At 38.2% G+C, this 23,711-nt stretch overlaps 1 protein-coding gene across 1 annotated transcript in view; it reads right to left on the reverse strand.

Annotated features, from left to right (window-relative positions):
• The window catches only part of MDM1 (Mdm1 nuclear protein), a 77,068-nt gene that overhangs the window by 964 nt on the left and 52,393 nt on the right, over window positions 1-23,711 (reverse strand). Inside the window, 13 exon segments of the mRNA XM_049792231.1 lie at window positions 409-530; window positions 2,756-2,824; window positions 4,322-4,580; window positions 5,530-5,660; window positions 5,783-5,931; window positions 7,642-7,920; window positions 9,223-9,398; window positions 9,771-9,809; window positions 15,878-15,977; window positions 18,121-18,254; window positions 20,311-20,466; window positions 22,568-22,702; window positions 23,145-23,506. Of these exon segments, the coding sequence (XP_049648188.1) occupies window positions 424-530; window positions 2,756-2,824; window positions 4,322-4,580; window positions 5,530-5,660; window positions 5,783-5,931; window positions 7,642-7,920; window positions 9,223-9,398; window positions 9,771-9,809; window positions 15,878-15,977; window positions 18,121-18,254; window positions 20,311-20,466; window positions 22,568-22,702; window positions 23,145-23,506 (2,096 nt within the window). The 3' untranslated portion in view covers window positions 409-423.

The following is a 23,711-nucleotide window of genomic DNA, read 5'->3' on the forward strand; positions in this document are numbered from 1 at the left end:
AAGAAAAGAAAAGAAAAGAAAAGAAAAGAAAAGAAAAGAAAAGAAAAGAAAAGAAAAGAAAAGAAAAGAAAAGAAAAGAAAAGAAAAGAAAAGAAAAGAAAAGAAAAGAAAAGAAAAGAAAAGAAAAGAAAAGAAAAGAAAAGAAAAGAAAAGAAAAGAAAAGAAAAGAAAAGAAAACATGTGGCTGTTGTGACATAGTGAATTAAGACATAACTCTCAGATATAAAGGACCTACGCTTTCAACACTGGTTTAAATACTGAAATTTTAAATTGGGATGGCAAGTCCTAAAAGTTGGGCCATATTAGTGGTAAGTGAAAGGATGTTGCATGGTATCTACAATCACAGTTTTTCAAAATGTACACTACAAACTATAAAAAAGAAATAATTTTACAGAACAGTTTCTATACAACAGCTGGGAGAGATTATGTCTTGCCCCAGAAATCCTTCCTCTTCTGAGCTCGTTCCAGTATCTGAGATGCAAGTGAGCTAGATGCTGCCGAGCGAGCAGAAATCTGAGACAACCTGTCATCTGTGGGGAAAGCGACAAGGAAGATTAAATACACATATTAAAGCACAATTAACATTCATGGCAGACTTTGAAAGTGCAAATATTTTTATGCCCTCTTTCACAATGGATGCTAAAATAGTACCACAATACACTTCAATTCTATTACTTGGTAACTGACATGCTGGAAAAGAATCTCACTAGAAAGCTACTAGGATGCTAAGGTAAGTTTAAGAGAGCTACAAGCCCAACTCTTGACAAACTCTAGAATGAGATCCCTACTGTCACCTGGGAATTGCCCAATTCTCCAAGTCATCTCTACATTTACTCTCCTCAGAAATTGTTCTCCTGCCACTGAAGTCTGTACAGACCAGACTTTGATAATATATTCATGAAAGCAACCCACTTCTTCAAGCAGAGCGGGCAACCATAGAATAACACATAACTAAAACATCAGAACCTATGCTGCCAAAAGGGCCTTTCTGCGCCAAACCCAGCTAGTGTCTCGCAAGCTGTTAGAAGAAATGAGTCTTCTGAAGAAAACAGGATGTTTAACACAAAGACAACAAGAAGCATGCTTTAAAAATGTACTTTTGAAAGGTCTTCCTTTTGAATACAGGGTCCACTTCACACCCAGCAGAACTGTTAAAATTAAGCAGCCTAGATGCTGCTTCTCTGATAAAGCACAACATTATACTTCAACATCATTATTAAAATGTTGCTACAGCTCTGTCAAGATGTTCTCTATGAAAAATGACACCCATTCTCCTGCAATGGATTAAAAAGAACTGTATCACTACTTTCCAGCCCCCACTACCAACAAAAAAAAACAGCAAAAAATTCCACAATTCAATCCGAACAGGACCTGTACTTTGTCAGTGTTTCAATTAACTTTTCAGCAGCATTTCTGAATTTTTGAAATACAGTGATCCAAACAGCCCGTAACAGGCTCACACAGTATGTTTAACAACTATATTCCCATGTATGAGAAAACTCCTAACTGCACTTTTGCAAACAGACATGTCATTGGATAACTCCCAGTTTTGTACATATATGAACAAATACGAGCACAAAAAGTATCTATAAGCTGGTACATTGCATCAGTTTCTGAAAGCTCATATATCATCACTCAGCTCACAAGAAAAATAAGAAAAAGAAACAGCAGTTACAGCATTTAGTCTGTGTGCAACATGCTTGTGGGAAGCTGCAGAGTACTATAGGATTTTGCATGTTTTACATAGATACACAGATGCTTGGCTGAGCCATCTGCACAACCCACATATTTTCCAGCCAACTACAATGAGTAAAATAGAGAATCAGCCTGAACCTTGGTTAAAACCAAGGAGCAAACAAGTGTAAGGGGTACAGAAAAAAGCTTTTGGTTTCTCTGGGGTATACCTATAAATAAACTGCAATCAGATATAAGCTTGCTCTGCCCATATTCTAATCTGAACCAAACACAGATGATTGTGACTAGCACAGCACCACACCAAGCTCAACCTCATACACCATGCTAAGAAACAACATATAGCAGCTCAAGCTAAGGAGGCTACAGGGCCTTTGGTTGACTCACACTAGTGAAAGAGTTTACTTGTGTCTGTCCACAAAAGGGCCAAGAAGATGCACTGGTGGACTGTGCACTGGCTGCTCCCCCAGATTAACTTTACAGTAAACAGAAAAAAAGGCCAAACCAGCAATCAGAGTAACAGGATGCCTTAAGTGCCCCTAATACACTGAGCAGAGGAACAGGTGTGAAAATTAAAGTCAGTAGAACCATTGCATGCTGCGTATCTGGTGCTGAAGTTTCACAAACAAAATCTTTTTCTTAAGATTTCTGGTACTTTTAAAGTTGCATCCAAAGTTACTGCAGCTGCAACCTGAGCTGTCATCATTTTGCAGTTTCTTCTGTTGCTATCAACACAAAGGCTTAAAAAATGTGCAGGGAGGAAATGATTTTAGGTATGCAACTGAGCAAGCTATATTAACCATATTGAACCACAATGGTCTATTTAATTTTCAGCCGCATTTAATGTTTATTCATGCTAGAATATACCTTCATATTCATACTTCAGATCACTAGGATGAACATTTTCAAATTAGTTTGATGAAACAATGCAGTAGTTATTCATGCAATCACATAAACCAGTATTGCTTACTGCATTCAGAGACCTCTCACATTACTGCTAAAGTTAAAATTAATCTAGGTAACATACACATGATATACAACAATACTTTGGGATGAGAAATACCTTCATCATTATAGCTTCTTTCCTGAAGGGGTAACTGGAAAGATCTCATTTTGGGATTGCCAACATTCCCTAAGACAAAAAGTCAAAGGCACATTTTTGAATCATTTCAAACAGACAAATGATAATATTTCATTTTAGAAGGTTTAAAAAGGTTACAACATTATTTCCAAAACACGAGTCTTATAAATAGCAAATATAGCAAAAACTCCATGAGATTCTTTCACTCTAAGCTGAGGTAAAATAAACTTACTTTATTCTTCTCAAGGCACCTATCTTTGGGAGATAATAAAAGTTAGTGAACTGCACTTGAGGTGCAGAGCTAGAACACAGCACCAATTCTAACCTCTTTCCAAGGAAATTCTCTGGATTTCACCATCCCACTTAATCTGACAACTACTTGTTCCATTCCAGAATGGAAATACTACTGTAGTTTAGGTAATCTTTATAATTAAAGGACCAAGAATTGTGCGACCTTCAGCAACTACAGAAAGTCTTTATGGAATGGAGACTTAAGCACATAAACTTTATTTTGACTAAGGGGTGAAGGATTATTTTCTTTATCAAATTTATGCCCCCAGTAACCCTAAACATTGTTAAAAAAATCTGTGAAATACTCCAGCACAAATTCCTCCTCTGCCAGGAAATGGGCTTTTCTCAATATCCAATACATCTTTTATAGATGGCTTCTTTGTTTCCGTATCCTGCAGAAATATTTAAGGAGCTTATCTCTCAGACATCCACAACTCCTGCAAAATAATACCACACTGTAAAGGTCCTCAGTTACACACCTGTCGTGGTTTAACCCCAGCCAGCAGTGAGGCACCAGACAGCCACTCGCTCACTTCCCCCGCTCCCAGCGGGATGGGAAGGAGAATCAGAAAAAGAAGTAAAACTCATGGGTTGGGATAAGAGCAATTTAATAACTAAAGTAAAATAAAATATAATACTAATAATATAATCATAATGAAAAGGAATGTAACAAAAAAACCCCAAAAATCAACCAAGAAAAGACAAGTGATGCCCAATGCAACTGCTCACCACCCGCTGACCAATGCCCAAGCAGCAATCTGCCTCTCCTGGCCAACTCCCCCAGCTTATATACTGAGCATGACATTCTATGGTATGGAATATCCCTTTGGTTAGCTCAGGTCAGCTCTCCTGGCCATGCTCCCTCCCTGCTTCTTGTGCACCTGCTCGCTGGCAGAGCATGGGAAACTGAAAAATCCTTAACTTAGGATAAGCGCTACTTAGCAACAACTAAAACATCAATGTGTTATCAACATTATTCTCACACTAAATCCAAAACACACTGTACCAGCTACTGAGAAGAAAATTAATTCTATCCCAGCTGAAACAAGGACAACACCGCTGTTGGTAATTTCAGATGGAAAAGTGTCACAGCATCCAGTTGTAGCCTAAAGATTAAAAATTACCATTGTTCATGCTAAACCAAATTATTCTCATAATGAGTAAGTACTTATTGAAATTAATAAGGCAAAATTAGACAACGGTAGCCATTTCCATCCTGCAGCACTCTAACACAGCAAGTTAATACGCAAAACCCACCATTATGCTGGAATTCTGGATCCTTGAGAGTCCCTTGAATACGACGAGAGGGACTCCAGCAAGGCACAGAGCAGCTTTTGGCTGACTTCAGCACAGGAGGCATAGAGTAATGCTCTTGATGGGCTGGAGCAAGAGGAACTTGCTCACCAGAAACACTGTTAGGAGGCCACTGATCCTGCCTAAGTGGCAGAGGATCCAAAGTTCCCAGCCCAGCAGGTGGAGACGTAAGGAGTGAAACAGCTTCCACTTCCACATCAGGCTAAAACACAATAGAAAGAAGAAAAAAAATAACCAAAAAAACACAAAAACCTAACATCTCACATACAGCCTTCCAGTATAGATCCTCACATATGCAGCAAATGTTAGCTTTACACTGTTACACTTCTCATGAGGATACTGGAAGAATAAGTATTTAAAGTTTGTGAGACAACTTAAAGCAAATCTATTCCTAATAACAAGTGTTTATCATGGTCTGAAAGTAATCTAGTCAGGTCAAACCAAAAGCTTATTTTCTTCACAGCAAAAAACTGTGTTCTTAGATTTTAAACCAACATAACCAACTTCTCGGGCAAGTGTGTCTGCTTCTGTTACAGAACCTACTACAGAGGACATATGCAGTGAAATGCTAGCTATCTTTGTAGAACACTAAGCACAACTTGACAAAAAACCCACAATTTTGAGCGGAAGACAGTTAAACAACTCCTAAATGTTTCTATTTTTCTTTTAGTAACTATGCAAGTTGCAAAGTAAAAGAAGCACAAAAGTAAAGGAAAGAGAGAATGAAACTATTATGGCACATTTACCTATCTTGTACATAGATACCCAACCTCTCCTTCTTGAACATCTTTCAAGTCAAGGAATCTGGAGCTGTGCCCTGTCAGCAGCAAGCTACAGTAACATTAATGGGAAATCGACAGCTCTTGATAACAACTGGTTTTTGGTGGGTTTTTTTAAAAACAGATCCTGTGCATTTAGCAGAAAAAGACAAAATAGAGCTCATCCAATCTCACTCCAATAGTCTCAACTCCTTTGCTTGATTCCCCCCTAAAAATTATTTATTCAGACATTGGCCTTTTTAGTCATAGATGCTGAGAATTTTAGAACAGTAAATGACAACTCAGGAAAAAGATTTATTAAATAAATTATTCACAATTACTTAAAAAGCACATTCCTAAAATGCATAATGGTAAGTCTCTTTCCTGGCTCACCTGGAAAGACCTTCTTTTGGAAGCTTCTCTTGCACCTTGCTTAGCTGAAGAAGGGTCTGGTCCTACACCTTGTGTTCTCTGCTGTGAAGACGAAGACTTGAATTTAGGAGGAGACACTAGAACCGCACCTCCTATTGTAGTGAAGAAGATGAAAAATGCTTTATTACCTTAAATAACCTAATAAATTAATTCATACATGTCTTTTTTTTCTTTCATTCTTGAAATACTGCTTTGCATTTAAAAGTCTTTTTACCAACAATTGGGGTAGTGAGATCATGATGAGTCCTCTGAGCTCCACCAAGCGCTCTCAGCTTTGGAGTAGGAAGCCTGCCGCCTGTCCTCGAGGATACAGAAGAAGAATTTGACACAGCTGCAGAAGAATTCGATACTAAGGCATTCTCACTGCAAAAAAAATGAGCAATGATTAAAGGAGTAGCTAAGGACTGAGAAGCCTTGCACTCGAGCTTTTTTGTTTCTAATACATTCCTACAATGAAGCCTAAGGCAAGACAGGGCCATAAAACACCGACAGCCTGTAGCTAAAACATCTGCTTGGAATGGGGAGTCCTGGATTCCAGCACTTGAGCCTCAGTTTCTGTATTTATTTATTTTTTTATTTAACTGGATAAAATACATAAACAGTCTCAAGCTGCAAATTCAGGCTCCCTCTGTCCCAATACACCTTGAATGTATTGCTGCACAGTAGCAGAGACTCAACAGGAGACTCAACTGGAAAGAGTACTCACCCAGAAAAACTTTGAATGTGGTTGCCACCTTAGAGGTGGGAACGTGGGTTTGACTCTTTTCAGTCAATGTGATGGAACTGAAACCAAGTATCCCACATTTATGTAACCGCTCTAGCCCCCAGGTTATTAAATAAATCAGCGCCACCACTTCTGTCTTCCTCCAGATGCATTTCAAAAGGACGTGGTGGCATACCCACACTGTTCAAGGAACCTGATCCTGTCAGTGCATGCTAGACACGCTCTGAGGACATCTAGGCAAAGAATGCCTCATTTCTAGCGCTCAAGCAGGCTTAGATAACACGCAAGTGTTAAGCTGCTCTGCATGGCCACGTCCAGAGCATATCTCAGCACACACATTGCAGGATGACAGAAAATTGTCTGTGTCAATCAGAGATACATTTATAAACTAGATCACCTCTAGAATCAGATAGAAACTTAAGAAGGTTTTCAGGATGATGGTTTTGAAAGCCTGCATTTAATTTCTATTTGAGTCTAGCATCTCAATCTTTCTTTGCCTGGGTTTGCATATAGAACATTACCCCCAAAGGAGATAATTATAATTCCTTACCTTTGATTCGTGCTGCAAGACCAAAGGTAAAACCCAATGAGGAATACAAAACACTTAGATGGGATGGTAACAAGGGCCAAAGTTATTCAGATTTAAGTATTTATCAAACTAAAACATTGTTCTACCAAAAAAAGTATGCAGAATTTGCACAGTAAAAAGCCTGAGACTTCTGTAACTAGATATAATTTGGATCTTTCAACTGTCAATTACAGTACTATGCACATACTGAATTTCTCTCTCATTATTTCTACACCTTTTTCCCACCTGTGTTCAGTAACATAATCACCAGTAACTACTGGATGCTAGTTATTTTTTTCCTTCCATCCTTCATCTTTGCGCATGAATTTTTTTTAAGAAAAAAAAGATGCTAAGTACAAGATCAGCATGTATTCTATCCTTTCAGTCCTATCAATCCTATGCTGTCAATTTGAAGGAAATTGTGAGCTTTAATTTTCACTACACTTGGCTGCTGTGTAGCGAACAGCCTGTTCTGAGAGGCCCATACTGCAAATTATATAGTTTTGGAACAAAAAAAATCAGAATTGTTCATGCTTCTACAAACTTCTGTCTTGCAAGTCAGAAATCCAGTATTCTTAATGGTAGATCCATTTCCATCAACCACCTCAGTGTCTTGAACTTTCTCATTCTTTCTAATACTGTTAAAAACAAAGTAGTCTCACACCAACTTACATTCTCTTAAGTAAATCTGATTTCAAAACAAAAATTAGTTAACCTACAGATTTCTTAGATGTTAGAGAAAAAAATTATACGTATACACCACAAAAATGTTGGGTTTTACCCTTCAATTTTCTTATCTTCATTGGCATCTTTATTGTTTTCTTCTAATTGCTGAGCCACAACTGCAGCCTGTTCATCTTGGGTTTTTTCCTCTTCTGTTGATTGTCGATTCTCCCTTTCTTCAGTACCTTCTTGTTCACCCCAAACTAAACGCCTTTTGACTGGAACAGTTAAAGCATCTGACATGTCTTTCTTCTCAGTGCTGTCCTGGTGTGGCTGTTCTCTGGAGTCAGGTTGCTGCAGCATTTTGGGGCTTGGTGCAATCTCTTTTTCAGAAACTCTAGGTAACAAAGAAAGCAGTGTTTTATACCACTGATTTGCACAATTTACACACGTCTATGTAGAACACATTCATCCAGTTCAGTCCTTTGCCAAAAGTATAGCCCAGATATTAAAAAGTGGTACAGTTGACATGATGAATGGTTAAATTTCCACTGAAGTTTTAACTGATGTTTAAGCACAACCCATTTTCAAACTAGATTCTATGAAAACTCCTTCTAGATCACCATTTCCAAAAATGGAATGTAAAATTAGGGCTTTATTTCCAATTTAAACAACAAGTTTGACTATCAGAAGTGCTCAAAAAATAACTAGTTGTGTGCATACAGACTGTCTGATGGCACAATTTTGAAAGCCAAGCAGTTCAGACGACTCCTCTTTAGGCACAACTTTTGAAAGTCTTAAACTCTCAACTGCTCACAGAAATCGGTGCGAATTAGCCCAGTGCACAGAAATGAGATCAGCAAGAGGATCTGTATTACACAGGCAAAAACCAAACTAGTAAACCAAAAAATTTACACCATACTTAATATCACACATTATAGTGTAATAAATACTCTTTTACATGTCAAACCCCAACCTTTATTAGAGCTACAGTCATGCAAATGGATAGATCTCTCCCACACACACAAGCAGTGCGCATACAGCAGTCTAAGTGGACTGCAGACAGAGGCATCCAAGGCACTGTTTTTAAATAGCAGATCTCATAAAAGACACAAATGGTGCTTTTTTCTCCTTGCTTCAGCAATAGCTGTCTGTACATTTTACTAAAATGCTAATTCTGAATTTTCCTAGCAAGGGATTTAATATCTGATGGCCGTCAAAGAAAGGAGAAAATGGATGTACACCATTCCTGACAAGAACATTGATAACATCCAAGTAGGCAAAACGTATTTCATATCATTCCAGTGGAAGGATGTGTATTACTTCAATATGACTCCGTGTGAAACTCCTCCAGACTGGATGAGACTGAGGTTGCCATGCTAAATATGCATTCATGGAGAATTACAAAGGAGTATCTTCCTCTTCTTTCAGAAGACTGGACTGCGCCTCATTTTCTATTTGAGCACAGATCAACTGATGTATCTGTGAAAAGGTAAATTCATCTGTTCCAGAGAATTTACATATCACAGAAACACAGAACAGCCCAGGTTGGAAGGGTCTTCGAAAGACCATCTGGTCCAACCCAATCGCATCTTGAATACAGTCAAGCATCCAAGATCTCACAGCTATGCTAAGCCTAGATTCAGCATTTTGCTCTGTTTCAAAGCTACAGAATAATAGGCAGGAATGACCACCTTACCCGGCAAGATCTAGTGCTCTGATGTTGTTGCTGATGCCTTCTTCTGAACTGGAATTTGAGGACACATCCCAAAGACTGTTATTATCGGACAGGATCTGATTGAGATGGTATCGGGAGAAGTGTGTTCCTTCTACTCGTTGCCTGTAAGCCTTTGCTCTTTCTCGAAGTTCTCTCACCTGCACATCAAGGTTTCATAAGTTGCATGTCTGTTTAAAGTTCACTAATAGGCTATAACATTATAACATATTTGCATTAGCTAATGGCAGCCAAAGGAGAAAGGCAAGTTACTCATAATACAGGGCCACCCACAGCACTAACATTGCATGCCGCAGTAAATGCAACAAAAGGAAAGAAAAAATAACAAAAGCGTGTATTTAGTAAGCATGTTTGAGCCATGAAGCCAAAGCAAAATTGTCATTTACTCATTCAATGAGCACAAAAAGTTATGCAGCAACTATGAATAAGTGTAGTGTTGGATTCTAGTTTTTTCCATCAGCGCTCAGACACAGTGCTCCAAACATTCAAACAGGAACTTAGATGCAACCAACCTCCATATACCACATGGAATTTAAGGTGTTTTGAGATGCCTAAGGAGAGGAATACAGAATTATTTTAAAATTTCTTATTTTTCTCTCAACACTATTGTTATTATCACCCTTGTAACATTATTTCAGTTTAAGTAAGAAATTAAGTACTAAAAACCTGTCAACATAGCTCTATGCTGCCTCCCTGAGATTCAGTAAAAAGCTGTAAAACAAATACATCACCACTGGTATTTCACCAGTCTTTACCAAGCTTGCAGAAGTTAATTTAGATTTCTAAGCCTTAACACTCAAAAATACATTCACCACACACAAATTTATGATTATTTAAAGTCAATAAGTCTATGTGCATGTGTAATACTGAGTTTGTATGCTGTGAACACCACAACTGTCTCTAGCTACATTAATCTTATCTCAGTGAGGAGGTGATGATTATGCAGAACTCTTGGTGCTTCTGTATCTAAGACATAATATCAAAAGCATTCCTTCTAGGCTATCAGTAACTGTAAGAATGAAATGTCAGGTTTAGTCTTAAAAGAAAAGCGGTAAGCCCTCTCTTTAGACATTATACTGCTGATTTTACACCATCATTTTTATGGTTAAAACCATTTCAACACTCACACTGTCTTGTGTCCTTCACCCAAACACAACTGAAGTGCAGGAAGAGAAAGCAACAACAAAACTTCTATGTTTAAGTAATCAAAAATAACTTTGTGATATTGTGTGAATTCTGGCTCACTAAAAATGGCTCACAGGAAATAAGTATTTTGTCAAAGAGCAGGAAAGTAATACCGACATCTCCTCTAGCACATTTTCCTAGCTTTTCTTATTTATTCTTCTTTCATGTTAGACTTCACATTGTTCTTCCTGCAAGGAACAGAGTTAACTGGGCCAAATTCCGCTAAACCCACTAAAAGTAATTGGATGTAGCAGATGGAAATCTACTTAGTCCACACTAGCTAACATCTCACAATATGACCCACTAAACTTCCAAAGAATAGCCCATTAAAATATATACTTATTATTTTAAGATGAGAGTTTAAAGTTTGAGGTGCAATTGATCTACTGGATTATTCACTTTAAGTAGAAGAATGAAAAATTAATTATGATAGCCACAACAGAAGGAATATAAATCCAGAGCAACAGGACACTGCAGGGGGAGGAAGAATACTATGTCTCCAGCAAATTGTGAAGAAGTACAAAGGACAACCGTCTCCTCCAGTGACTCAGCAGGCAGCATTATCTCAGCAGGACACAGGCCCCAGAGAGTCCTACTGTGATTGTGAATTGCCCACATTAATTTTTCAAAAGCATAATTCAAAGAGATTTTTTTTCATTTGACTGCTGAAAAGCAACCCTTAACAATATATTGTAGAGGTCTAAGAGTAATCGCTACAGCTAAGGTCATATCAGGATTCTATTACAGCCTTTGCCTGTTTGGGCTCAGAACTTCAGAAAGTCTGCTTTGGACACAAAGTTATGCATGTGCAGTCACAGCTGAGGGAGAAACTAGACTGAATCAGTCAGAGCTTATCATCTAATCATGTATGCAAAAGATGTTCTGTAGGCACCTTCAGCGGGGGTGAGTCTCAACAAGCCATCAGAGGCAGAGGTTAGGTACAGCTTTGAAGAACATTTCTCTTCATGTGAGTGCATTAGTACAGGAACAGGCATGGAATCAGGTAGAAACCAAAAGGACTGTTAGGCAGCCTATACTGTGAATGGCCAAAGTACCTTTGCGGCTTTACAGTAACACCGATGTACCTGACACTTTTTCCAAGTAATGAATACTTTCATTAATCTGCTCTTTACATATTTATCAAATGGCTAGATTCTTTTTTATGTCTGAACTGTGAATGAAATATTTTATTCAGTCCTACTCTTTTAGCCATGCTGCATCCCAACCTGTGGTTCTTAAAACAAAAATATTGATGGATCCTTTAAAAAAGAAAAAAAAAAAAAAAAAAAAGCCTGGCCAAGGATCAGGTCTATCAGCATTTGTATTCTTGTATTAATAGAGGGTTTAAGAATCAAACTTGGTTTTCTTCCAGCCTGTCTTGAAGACCGGAAAATTCCAAGCTTTAATATTGCTCTTTGTTTTCACTACATCCAGAACTTCTTTTTGAAGAGTTATAACCCTCAATTATATATATGGAAATATTAACAAGAGAATAGCAAATTAAAAAAACCTCTATATAGAAAAAATCCCACACACTATCACATTTACACAACCTAAATATTATTCTTTGTCTACTAGCAAAACTGGTTTGATATGCTGTACTGGCTTTGGCTGGGATACAGTTACATTTCTGCAGAGTAGCTTGTATGGGGCTATGTTTTGGATTTGTGCTGAAAACAGTGTTAACACACTAATAGTTCAATTACTGCTGAAAGGTGCTTATACAGCCTCAAGGTCTTTTCTGCTTCTCAGACTGCCCTGCCAGCGAGCAGGCTGGGGGTGGGGCACAAGGATTTGGGAGGGGACACAGCTGGGACAGCTGACCCCAGCTGACCCAAGGGATATTCCAGCCCATAGGACGTCACGCTCGGCATATAAAGCTGGGGGAAGAAGGAGGAAGAGGGACATTTGGAGTGATGGCGTTTGTCTTCCCAAGTCACCGTTAGATGTGATGGAGCCCTGCTGTCCTGGAGATGGCTGAACACCCGCCTGCCCATGGGGAGTGGGGAATGAATTCCTTGGTTTGTTTTGCTTGCATGCACAGCTTTTGCTTTACCTATTAAACTGTCTTTAGCTCAACCTATGAGTTTTCTCACTTTTACCTTTCCAATTCTCTCCCTCATCCCACTGGGGAGGAGCGAGTGAGCGGCTGGCTGGGGCTCGGCTGCCTACTGGGGTTAAACCATGACATATGCTTACAGGCATGTGATTTAAAGTCTGAGAGAGAGAGGAGAAATCCAGGTAATTCCATTTATGAAAGTCTCTTCTACAAGAATTCATACTAGGATCTAATGTAGGTATGGATACATTAAAAAGTGAATGTAATCTAAGCACATTTGTCATCAATAAAACATTTGTTATTATAGTCTTAAAATTAATTTGGTTCTTCCAGCTACCCAGCACAACTCTTCCATTTAGAAGGCCCTAAAAATCCTAATAATTCTTTTTTGAATTCTTCATGCCTACTCCCGAGTGACTTACTTCTAGTTTCCTCTGCAATTCCCTTGTCAGCAAGACAGTCTCCATGGAAAAGTCAGACATATCCAAACCACATATCTACAGAATGGGAATTTCTTTGTTTCTCGTATGCTCTAATTAAATGCCTCATATATTTACTTCCTACATCTCTCAAATACAACCTAAAAAGGATCCTGCCTGGTAAAGCAGAATACGCATCCTTCACTTGCAGTGCCCTCATTCCTTCCCTTGACTCTGCTGCAGTGACTCCTCCCAGCTGGCTGTGCCGCAAACACAACCTACTCCAAGGCAACGTGCCCCTTTCCCCTCTCTTGCCTACCAGTCAGTTGCTCTTGAAGCTGAGCACTGCTCCTGACTGTTTTGAATGCTACTGATGCAACATCCAGTTTCCAGACAAAAGTCTTACATGCCAGGAAAATGACATAATATTCTACAGAAACATTCTGTATACTGCTTACAGTCAGGCTGCTGCATGCAGTAGTTTAGATTACTCTACAGCCTTAGTGATGGTAAAACTAAGTCTAATGCATATATCAATACATTTAAAAAATAAAAATATTGCTTGGTTTTAGTCCTCTTAACATTCTCATGAGGCTGTTTTCACAGAATGGATTATGTCATGCATGCACACACAAAATTTGATTATGAATTTTCTCAAACTACAATATACTTTAAACTTTGAGACCTAGTTCTCATTCAGTATTTCATATATATTCAATATAGATTTCTTTTTGCCTAAAAGGAGAAATAAAATTACTTGCTAGATCAAGTCCAGTGAGAAAACATAAAACTGAACACTACCGCACTACACCAGCAATCTGCAGAGAATGTTATTTCCAAAATCTCAAAGCCCAATACCCTAGAGCCATCTCCTCCGGTTCTATCTTCCACATCAGCTTGGTCCCATCTGATAAGGAAACTCACATTTCCAAGCATTTGCCACACATTTAGCAACACACAGTGTCTCGTGAAGGTTCCCTCTATCAGCTGGGAGAAGCCCAAGTCACTTCAGTGAAATCTGACAGCTGCAGAACTAGCTCTAGCAGTTTCTTCGCACACCACTAAAGGTTTTGATTTACTTGACTAATTCAGGAAACCATACTCAATAATCCTGCTCAGAAATCCTACAGTCCTGAAGCTGTTCAGCATTTTCAGAGTTCTGTCAAACGGGTTCCTATACAGTATAATACTGATCACAGTTACTGAATAAACTACATGAAAATACTTAGATTGGCTGAAACTTGCAAGAGAAATTCTTAATTTTGTATTGTGTACGACTGAATTCAGCTGACTGCTTTGAATGGATTCAGCATGGCAAGCTAATAAGCTGATCTTGACTATCAAGCTGACCTAGGCTGATATGTACATTGGCATTTTCCTTGTATTCCGTTGGAATCACCTAATTCTACATTTTGAAAACTTAACGCTTGTTACGACTGCACTGAACATCAATGCTACAATCATCTGCTCCAAGAGACTGTTCTGCATGATGCCGATTTGTAAGGGAAACAAAGCTCCCCCCTCACTTTGCCTATGTGGCGGTACCTTTCTTTCCCCCTCCTCAGGCTGATTCACGAACTTGGGAAGGCTCGCTAGGCCTTAGCATAAGTGTAATGAGTCAGGCAGTTAAGCGACCCTTGACTGTGCCAGAAACTCTTACACAGCTAAGACAGGGAGGTATGCTGTGCGTCTCATGGACTCCTGCTACATGGCGGAGGCGGGGGACAGGAGTAGGGATAGCTAGTTCTCATAACAACCTGCAGCCAGTTCTCTCTCATAACAACCTTGAGACATTACAGTCCTCCCCTGACAATCTTGGAGCATCCCATATCTGTTTTAAGCTATTCTCAGTCTCGGAATTTTCCAGCGCAGCTGGGATTCCAGCAATTTGTTAATGACAAAAGTCAATCATCTCCCGAACCTACAAGCAGTGGTACGAAGTGAGGCCCTTTGAGCTCTCCCGGACCGCAGCGGGCTGTGACCAGCATCTCCCTCTGAGCAGGATGCCTCTCAGAGCTCGCAAACTCTTCAGCTGGCAAAGATCAGAGGTCTGTGGCCAAAAGCCAACAGGACCTGGGCTGATACTCTCCGCTCCCTGAGGCTTAACCCTTCGCCCATTGAGAAGGATGCTGAAGCATTTGACATGAATATTTTCACTGAACTCGGGGGGAATTTTTAACAGGTATACCTCTTTAAATTGCTCATGTATCTCTCTTAGTGCCTTTATGCATGTGTGTGTACTATTTCAGTCATGATTTTTTTCAACTGTGAATGAATTTTAGGCTGCTATTATAATCCCTTTAGACATAAACCACCGACTAAGTCTGGGACTAGGAGTCAAACCAGCCACACCTAGGCTCCAACAGGAATCTAGAAAGCAAGGGGGTCTTCTCTGAACCTCGTGACTCAACGGGAGGGTCTCCCCTACCCTTTCCCACATTCCTGATCTTTGCACAAATCACAAGAAACTAATTCTTTGTCACATTCCCTTTTACCCTATTACATTTTTGGTCCCTATATACATAAGTTTAGTCTGATTCTAACTTAATTTTCCTGTGTGCATTTTATCCATGTAATAAGTAATAGAGTGAAACTTGCCATCGAATTCTCTGAGGTTGCACTTTCATATAAATTTCTATTAAATCATTTTCTTGTTGCTCATACAATTGGGGGTGATTCTTTTAAGTGATCTGAACCCCTCATTTCCCACCCCCAGGACAGCATGTCATATTAATATATTCTCTAAGTCACACTGTCTCTTTTTTTTTTCTTACTACATATTATACTGGCTTGTCAGAACCTAATTTTGTTTGTATACTCACCTTTGGGAACTTGAGTCATTAGCATTACAATCTGAAAACTGTATCTTATAAACACCACAAGTCAAAGTTTTTTGCATACAAAAAAATCAAAATACAAAGCATACTCAGGCTTCAGATTTTTTAAGAATACTCACCTGGTTGGGAACTTTACTCCTGATTCGAGACCAAACTCCGTCTTTGTAGAAATACTGGGCTGGAGACAAAAATTTTGACCTATATTCAGTGTTCATCTTCCTAAGAAATCAAGAATGAGGAAAAAAAGACAGAAAGAGTAAAGCTTGATATCCAGAATACTCTTTAAGAGCACTTTTAAAGTTCTATCAACAATCCTAAGCATACTTGCGCTTAAATGCCAGGGCTGAAATGCAAAAACCGCATGCTTTGAAACACAGCTCATCCATACCAACACAACTAGGAAAGCTACGAAAAAGGTCATTCACAGTTGGCAGCTCTTCAAGTAGTTACTCCTGTTGGTTTTTCCTCACAACCTTTCTACCAGAAGCTTTTGCCCTGACAGCCAAATCAGAAGAATGTAATATACACATAAGCCTCAATAACTTCAACACAAAGTGAAGCATCTTGGTTTACACCACTGATGAAGGTGCATTTAAGTAAAAATGCATCGTTTGGCACTAACGTGTCTGAGACGTTTCTTTCTATGAATTCCACTCTAAAGGCGCTCTGCATATGGGTGGGGTGAACTGCTGGGGCTAGAAACGCCTGACTACCAGAACAATGGTCAGTATAATTTATTTATGTCCTACTGCCTTTGATCTTCAAAAGGCCTCAGTACTTGAAAAGATGGATTCATTTTGCCTTCTGCCACACACATACATACACAGACAAATTAACATCATCTAACCTATAGCAGGCAATAAGAAATACTTCAAGTCCTTAAGCACTGAACTGTGGATTTATCACCCTAAATCTAAAAAGGTTTTTGTCTTTAATCTTGCTTCAGAACATTACTAACTTTATTTTAATATACACAGCACTGGGTAAAAAAGCCCTTTTTCATTCCTTCTTCAGAAATAGATCCTAAAAACTGAAGTCAGAGAATAAAATGTACCTTGTAGAAAGAAAAATACCAAGGTAAAAAAACCTTTTATATTCAAAATTTCTTTCCATATGCCCCTTTCTTTGAAACTGACAGAATTCCTTCCGTTTTGGTTGCAAAACTAATGTATTAGCTCAAAAAACACATCACTGCTGTGCCTTGATCCCAGTCATTCTGCTGCAAAAGCAGGCCATGCAAGGCATCTTGCATACAAAGTAACAGTCCTGCCTGCATACTGAGAACTTGCACATTTTGACAGCTATTTGCCCAGTGACTGTTTTGGAAACTTGTCTTGTGCTACCACACTGAAAATATGAGAGGCAGAAATTTGTCCTTAAATGAAAAAATCACAGTAAATGATGAAGAATTTTACACACTACTCACTGCAAAATTGACTACAATCTACTATGTCAAAGAGCTACGAAAACCAGAGTTAAAGGTTTTAACTACACTATAGCCACTCACCTTTTCCTAAAGCAATTTTACTTCATAGAATTTTGGGTGATCATTTTGTAATTATCTCCCAATAGCCAACAGCATTCAGACCTAGGTAAGTCTCCTCTACCATCTTTAATCTAATGCCTTAACACTGCCAGAAAGTCACGTGAATGAAAGCAATCACTGGGACATTAAGCACAAAGATGGCAGAGATGGATTAATTTACGCATTTTAAAAGCTACACCCACTCTGGGTTTTCATTTCTCTTGACGTATCTCAGATGTGTAGAAAATGGAAACATGAGTTCAGTTCCTGCAATGTAGGTATGTGGCAGAAGAAAAAGGTACTTTGATAGCACTCAGTAACATACAATTTCATTTTGTTCCCATGTTTGCCAGGTTACCCTAAATGGGACAGATTTTAGTTCCCTTTACCTCATGTGTTTGCTTTTGTTACTCTGGGACAGAAGGTGGTACAGACTAGAAAAAGCAGACATCAGTTACAATCATCACAGTTTTAAGGAGTGGAGCAAGCACAGGAGAGCAGTTTGAAAGGTGACTACAACTTCCAAAACACTCGCTGAAAGTCTAGTAGCAGCACTGCATCAATTGAATTTCATTCATGTTGAATTTATTAATATTATTATTGCATCAGAAGGTTCAACAAAACGAGTGTGGTTACAAAGCTTCCACTTCCTCTGCCCAGGGAAGGGGATGGAAATTAACACCAGGTCTAGATGTACCCAGAGGAAGCTCAATCCCAGCACTACAAGGGGGCATCTGCCCTGCAACTGTAGCATGGCATGGTTAAAGGTCCATCGGTCTAAATACTAGGCTGCTGTACACCTATTCACTAGGCTAGGTTTTCCTATTTCATACATACCCACGACTTGTATGTAAAGAGAGGGGCTTTGGACTGATATGTCGCTTATTTTTTTGTTTAGGATGTTTCTGTTCTGATTTCCCTTGTTTTGCTGCATCTTCTGCTGGCTTTTGAAACGGTTCTTCCCTCTTACTCTAAGGCAAAGATAATTTTAAAAATACCACATTAGCTAACAATCTGAAACGCCTCATATACCTTCTGACATCAAGCTTTTGCAAAAAGTTAATTTATTATAGTGTTAGCTGTTTTGCATATTTAATACAAACAAGAATATTACATTCCTTTGTTAATACAAAAATAAACTAGCAAAATGCCAAAGCTAAGATTCTGAGTGCAACATCCATTTAGTTAGTTGATCCATTTTGTACGCTTTACAAAATGAATTTAACATGAAACAGAAATAAAATAATACGATACCTGCGCATTCTAACCCGAGTTGTGTAAGACTTAACATTTATATTTCTGGGATTTGTAATAAATAAAAACCCAGAAACTCTTAGCTTTATAGTCAGGCAATATAAACCAATTTATAATAAACCAAAAGGCAAATTTTTAATTTGTTGCCATTCTGGTTTATAAAGGGTCAGATTAACTTGTTCAGTTTTCACATTAAAGGTATTTTTTTCATGCTTCTTTTATCCTCTTGGCAATCTCATGCATGATTTCTGATTCTGCTAGAGATCTTTACAGATATTGCTCAAATTCAAGGAAAAAAAAAAAGCGCCCATCAAAATCCCCCAAAACTTTTTCAAGATATTCATCGGAGAAGAGATATTGGTATAAACAAAAAGTGTTTCAGAAGCTTTCACCAAAATTCCCTTCTCATGTCTTCTCTTCCTTCATTTTATTAGCTCTCTTGGGAAAACATAACCTGAATTTCCAGTGTTAAAAACAAAGAAATGCTTCCCATGCCTTTCAAGCTTCCTCACATCTGCTAGAAGAGGCAAAAGGGGACATAAAATTCCTCGCTCCCAGATTTAAGGCACTGGGCAAGTCTGAGTTTTAAATGATAAAGCCTCCAAGCCAACAATCATCCTTAGAACCTCCAATATACCAATGGCTTAAACTGAGCCACAGGCACTCCATGTTAAGTATGCATTTTGCTCAGTAATGGTCTTAGTGAACATGTTGTCTGATAATGGCTCTTTCTGTTTATCAAGGAACAGAGATGGATACTGAAGAGACTCATACATGGTCCTTTTACCTGAAGGATGATTAGCTAACCTGCAGGAATTCAGACAACACTACACTTGGCATCTTGCTACAAAAATAGACATTCACACGTCCACCTTGCAAAATAGGTTAGCTGTCATGCAACCTAAATTGCTCTCACCTATTTTTAAAAGGTCTCAACCTGAAACAATTTCTTTTCATTAAATGCATTTGGTAGAATGGCCACAGCCATGTTTCCTAAAAGTCCACTTAAATTTGTTCAAGCCAAGAGCAAGACAAGGAAATGCAAGGCCTCAGACAGCCAAATTACTTTCATAAAAGACATTTTAATGTTTTGAACTGAGTAACAGAGCCTACGCAGACTACACAATGTCCTGTTATAGCCCTCTCCTAAACACAATTACTCACCTTTCAACTTATCAAGGCAAAGGGAAATTAATTGTAACCTTTCCTCCATGTTTCTTCAAATTACAACTATTGGCTGAAAATCAGTTCTAACTGTGGCATCTTCCATACACCAAAATATTTTTTTTTAATTCACACTATGTACACTATGTCTGATTTATGAGATCCAAAAAGTTCCAGACCTCCCATCCAGCCCTCCTGCATACCAAGAGACTGCACTGGTACCAATGAGAGTATAAATCAGAGATCTAGATTTCAGAAACTATCCTAACAACCAGAAACAAAGTTTCAACTACAAAAAAAAAAAAAAACAAAAAACAAAAAAACCCACACTTGAAAACTCATAAATCAAGGTGACAGGAAAAACGCTCTTAAAATGTCATTGTAAACTGAACAAATGCCCTACAGAAACTACAGAACCCACTACAGAAATCCGTAAGAGCAAACAGAGCTGTACAGTCTTAAGCCTTTTATAGCAAACCCACTACTGAGTCCAGTGTCATTAGCAACGGCTCTAAAGTAAAAAAATTCAAAATAAACCCACCCCTGCATTATAGAAAAGAACAATCAAAATTATATAAGTATACTAATGCCTTTCTTTGAGGGCTTTACTTGTTCACAAACTGGAAATTCTTTCTCTTCTGAACCACCTCTTTCTTGTAGACCCTTAACAGGAGGAGACCCTTTGAAATTTCTCTCATGTGCAGTTTCAGAAGTAATTGCAGGAGATTTAAATGGAGGTATGGATTTACTTGCGTTGCTAATAACCTGGGGAGGGAAAGAAAACAACAACAACAACAAAAGTGTGATTTGCTTACCTTTAGGCTAAATTTTCAAAATCATTTAACCACTTCAAGTAAATACACTCACATAAGAGCAGAGACGGTCATGTGTACAAATACAGCAAGTGCAGACTAATTAACTTCCAGGACAAATTAAAGAGAAACTTAATTGATAAAAATACATTTAAAAGCATACAAGTCAGATGCAGTTAAACCGGTGGTCAAACGCTGTTTTTACTCAAGTTCACTAACAGAGATTTTATTTATTTGGGAAGACAGTTCACCTTTAGAGTTGTACGTAGGATCCTATTTTTTAAAACATATGCCATTAAACTTTCCTGTGAGTCCTCAGTACATGCCTAGTCCACAAGTAACAGACAGCTGTTCTCTGTTTTAAAACTGGAAGCTTAGGGCTTGCATAATTTGAGCTATCCACTATTTTTCAGTCAATACGGTATTATAAACCAAGGTGGAGAATTTGCCTAATACGCAGCCAGGTATCATCTCCTCATGGGGTGCTGAATTAAAAGACCATGTCCTATGTCACGTGCATACATTTTCCCCAGCTTTGCTAAGAGAGTTTAGGTCTGACTTATAACCTAACTTCGATAACTTTGATATTTTCACAGAACCTCTTCAAGGGAAAGGTATTGTCAGTATTCAGCGTTAGGTATATTCTCCATTATATCAATAGCAATCAAAAGAATATCAGTTTGTTAATATGTATAACTTTTATCATGAAATTCTAATCTTAAGTTTAGAACCTGCAAACATTTATACATATTTAGATTGTCTCTAAGTTCTATTTATCTAAGGATTTATAGTGCCTACAGACTTATTCTTACAGCTTCTTATTCTGTATAAGCTGTGAAAAAAAGGGTTTAGATTTCAGTCTTTCTTCTGAAATAGCACAATGTTCAAAAGCATCAGTAATTGAATTATCAAACTGATTTCTAATAGAATCAAATGGAATTCTCTACAAAATTTTCTGTAAGGTGACTTTCTGTGATCTGCCTCTTCCTCAAATGGTCCTTTGACTTCTATACTGTTGTCATGCATTTCAGTGAGTTTTCCTTGGATAAGGGAGTGCTGGGAAACAGGTATCTCACAGTAAGTCAACCTCCTTGGCATTCCAGCAGAAAAAGACAGGACAGTGATCAATCCTGGTTATCAGCATTTATTGCCTCTGAAAGCTGTTACTGAACAAATCTGCTACCTGTGGGTAAAAACAGAGAGCTCACCATCTGCAGTAATCCCATTAATGTATATGCTCCTCGTGAAGAAACAGAAGATAAAATAAAAGCAAAGTGCCTATTTTATACTGTAAAATGACCAAAAGATGGACTGAGTCTCTGAAGTCCTGATCCCAGTAACAATGAATTGAAAACACAAAGCAGTCTCACAATCAGAGTTACTCTGTGGTCTGATTAGAAATAGCAGCATTTCCAATCCTACAAAGTCCCAAAACTCATGAGATGTATTAAAATGCCACAAGAGTATCTTAAAATCAGAAGATTCCACTTTTAAATATAAACAGTTCTCATGAAAGAAAAAACACTACAGAGGTGCACTTTAGAGCTTGGAAGTATATATGCACAAAGATGGAGACCGAGAATAAGAAACTGTGGTAACCCATAAAAGACCATGAGAATAAATAGTGAAACCTGAATGATTTCAGTGGCAAGACATGTTGTTAAAATACAGAACACCTGAACATTCCTCTGTTGATTAGCTATATGCTAGATAACATAAAAATTATAAAAATGAAGGGTAACATTGACTAGGATCTTAGTGCTCCTAAGGTAACAATGCAAACGGAAAAAAATGGTCCTGTTAGAAAGGATGGAATACAACCAGAGATAAGGAAAAGGAGTATTAGACCTGACTACAATAAAGAATCACAGGGAAACAAATCTAATTATACTGCACTTCTGTATATTGAGAGGAAAAAAAAATAAATCACTTAACAACATTCAAGTTTGTCATTCCTCTGCCAAAAGAGAAAGAAAGGAAATTTTGGAAGGTAAGCAACTTTGCTGATACATAAAAGAAAGTATTCATTTACTTTCTGGATTCTTTAAAGTTACCTGTTCAGCTGCAAGTATTGGTGACTTTTCATGAGGACTCTTCCAAACAAATTGGCTTTGATATTCAGAATTTCTGGGAAAAGTATTTAAACGTGAAATATTCATGCCTGCTTTCCTCTGAAGGACTCTGTGAAGCTGACAACGTGAAAAAAGAAAAAAAATAACACCAGTTGTTCCCTCTCCTACAATGTTTTGCAAGTCAGATATCTTTCAATGCACACCTTCAAACCCATGGTTTGGGTTTTGGTTGTATGAATTAAATGAAAGCAAAGTACATTATCTCATTACAGCCAGCAACCCCAAAAAGTCTATATATTATTGGCTAAATCCTTGTTTAGCTGAAATCAATAGTGATGGCACATGAAGGGCATTTCCTATTGACCTAAGTGGAACCAAAATCTGGTCTCAAAAGTACTGTTCTCCCAACAGAGAAGCTACAACGTAGAATATCAAAACACAGAACTAAGAAGAGAGTTAGACAACAGAGGCTGGTGTATGTGCATTAAAATCCCCTAAGTATCAGATTAGTAATTTTTATATTGGTCAATTAAAAAAAAAAAAAAAAATCTTCCCTTACCCCATTGCCCCTTTTTTCTAATTCCTTTTTTGGAGATGAAAGTGCTTCATTTTGATTTGCTGAAGATGCAGAGGATGATCTCTTCATGTTGTTTTCTGCAAGGGCAAGGGCTGCTTCACCTTTAGAGTCTACTGAATGTGACCAAACTTCTCGGGGGAGTCTGGGTCCTTCTGGCGTTTCAATTTTTTCCTGATTCACATCATTGTTGTTGTGGTCTGTGTGCAACTCTGCAGTTCTAAGAACTTCAGTTTCAAGTGGGTCATTCAAATCACAATCTGCTGTCCATTCAAAGGACTTTGAAATCTGTGGATTATGGTAAGGTACCCTTCTCTTGGAAATGAAGTTTGGTTCTCTCGTGATTCCTGAAAAAGACATATTAGGTTTAACAAAAACATTCTACTGAAGACATAATATGACTCTATTAGCAGACTGAACTAAAAGTTTATCATACAACTGATTATTAGAAAAAACTATTTTAGTATCTTTGAGCAATGACAGCCTATGAATTATGGGCATGGCTGTGAAATTCTGTCTTCCTTCCCGTCTGTGAATGCCTTTCCTTTCCAC

The sequence above is a fragment of the Accipiter gentilis genome, chromosome 34 (assembly GCF_929443795.1).
Source record: "Accipiter gentilis chromosome 34, bAccGen1.1, whole genome shotgun sequence".
NCBI classification, from domain to species: Eukaryota; Metazoa; Chordata; class Aves; order Accipitriformes; family Accipitridae; genus Astur; species Astur gentilis.